At 46.6% G+C, this 1,781-nt stretch overlaps 1 protein-coding gene across 1 annotated transcript in view; it reads right to left on the reverse strand.

Annotated features, from left to right (window-relative positions):
• The window catches only part of clrn2 (clarin 2), a gene marked incomplete at both ends in the record, with an annotated part of 5,041 nt that extends 3,705 nt beyond the window's left edge, over positions 1 to 1,336 (reverse strand). Inside the window, one exon of the mRNA XM_084200504.1 lies at positions 1,084 to 1,336. Within this exon, the coding sequence (XP_084056630.1) occupies positions 1,084 to 1,336 (253 nt within the window). The remainder of the gene's footprint in view (positions 1 to 1,083) is intronic.
• Positions 1,337 to 1,781: the final 445 nt, after the last annotated feature.

A 1,781-nucleotide genomic window follows, 5' to 3' on the forward strand; every position in this document is an offset into this window, starting at 1 on the left:
GTAGATATCCCCATAACAGTCTGTAGTAGATATCCCCCCATAACATTCTGTAGTAGATATCCCCCATAACAGTCTGTAGTAGATATCCCCCCATAACATTCTGTAGTAGATATCCCCCCATAACATTCTGTAGTAGATATCCCCCTATAACATTCTGTAGTAGATATCCCCATAACAGTCTGTAGTAGATATCCCCCCATAACATTCTGTAGTAGATATCCCCCATAACAGTCTGTAGTAGATATCCCCCCATAACAGTCTGTAGTAGATATCCCCACATAACATTCTGTAGTAGATATCCCCCATAACAGTCTGTAGTAGATATCCCCCATAACAGTCTGTAGTAGATATCCCCCCATAACAGTCTGTAGTAGATATCCCCTCATAACAGTCTGTAGTAGATATCCCCCCATAACAGTCTGTAGTAGATATCCCCCCATAACAGTCTGTAGTAGATATCCCCCCATAACATTCTGTAGTAGATATCCCCCATAACAGTCTGTAGTAGATATCCCCCCATAACAGTCTGTAGTAGATATCCCCCCATAACAGTCTGTAGTAGATATCCCCCCATAACAGTCTGTAGTAGATATCACCCCATAACAGTCTGTAGTAGATATCTCCCATAACAGTCTGTAGTAGATATCCCCCCATAACAGTCTGTAGTAGATATCCCCCATAACAGTCTGTAGTAGATATCCCCCATAACAGTCTGTAGTAGATATCCCCCATAACAGTCTGTAGTAGATATCCCCCCATAACAGTCTGTAGTAGATATCCCCCCATAACAGTCTGTAGTAGATATCCCCCCCATAACAGTCTGTAGTAGATATCCCCCATAACAGTCTGTAGTAGATATCCCCCCATAACATTCTGTAGTAGATATCCCCCCATAACAGTCTGTAGTAGATATCCCCCCATAACAGTCTGTAGTAGATATCCCCCCATAACATTCTGTAGTAGATATCCCCCATAACAGTCTGTAGTAGATATCCCCCCATAACAGTCTGTAGTAGATATCCCCCCATAACATTCTGTAGTAGATATCCCCCCATAACAGTCTGTAGTAGATATCCCCCTTACTGTATATCTTGGAGCGGCGGTTCCCCAGTCCACACCTCCTAGTCTTCTGTCCCTGAAACAGCCCGTAGAAGATGTGTCCGGTAAACTGGTCCAGTTCAGAACAGTTGGCGCTGACCAGCTCTGCCCCGGTACCACACAGGATCCTCCCGCTGACCCAGCGCTCCGTCGCCAGCGCCACTACAAGCAGAGCGGCGGAGAGCACGCAGAGTAGAGTCGCAAAGGAAAAGGTCAAACGTTTCCACAGCGACGGCATGTAGTCTGCCGGGCTGCCCGCTGAAACGCGCTGGGTTTTGATAAAACAACAACAACGATAACGACAAGTGTCTTTAAAATCCACCTCCACATCTATCTGTTCATTTCTTCACGCAGCTACGGGAGAGAGGTAGCGGTCCGGTCCTCTCTCTTCCTCTCACACACCGTGACCCGTGTAGGCAGCGCCGCTCTTCAAGCAGGCAGCACCGAGACACCTCGCATGCTTACCGAGGGTCTGATCATGCCAGCCAGCCCGGAGTTGTTATTTCAGTCGGTTGTTGGTCATAACATCAAAACATCAAAACACTGTGAAATGAAACTAAAACAGCTTGTTCTGATACCGGGGTAGAGAGGCTGCCGTTAAAAGCTGATATCTAATCTGTGTTGGTCAGATCAGAGGGATCTGTTACAGACAGGAAGAAACTCTATCCGGGCACACTGTAGGG

The sequence above is a fragment of the Coregonus lavaretus genome (genome assembly GCF_964263955.1).
Source record: "Coregonus lavaretus genome assembly, contig: HAP1_SCAFFOLD_5543, whole genome shotgun sequence".
Classification (NCBI taxonomy): Eukaryota; Metazoa; Chordata; class Actinopteri; order Salmoniformes; family Salmonidae; genus Coregonus; species Coregonus lavaretus.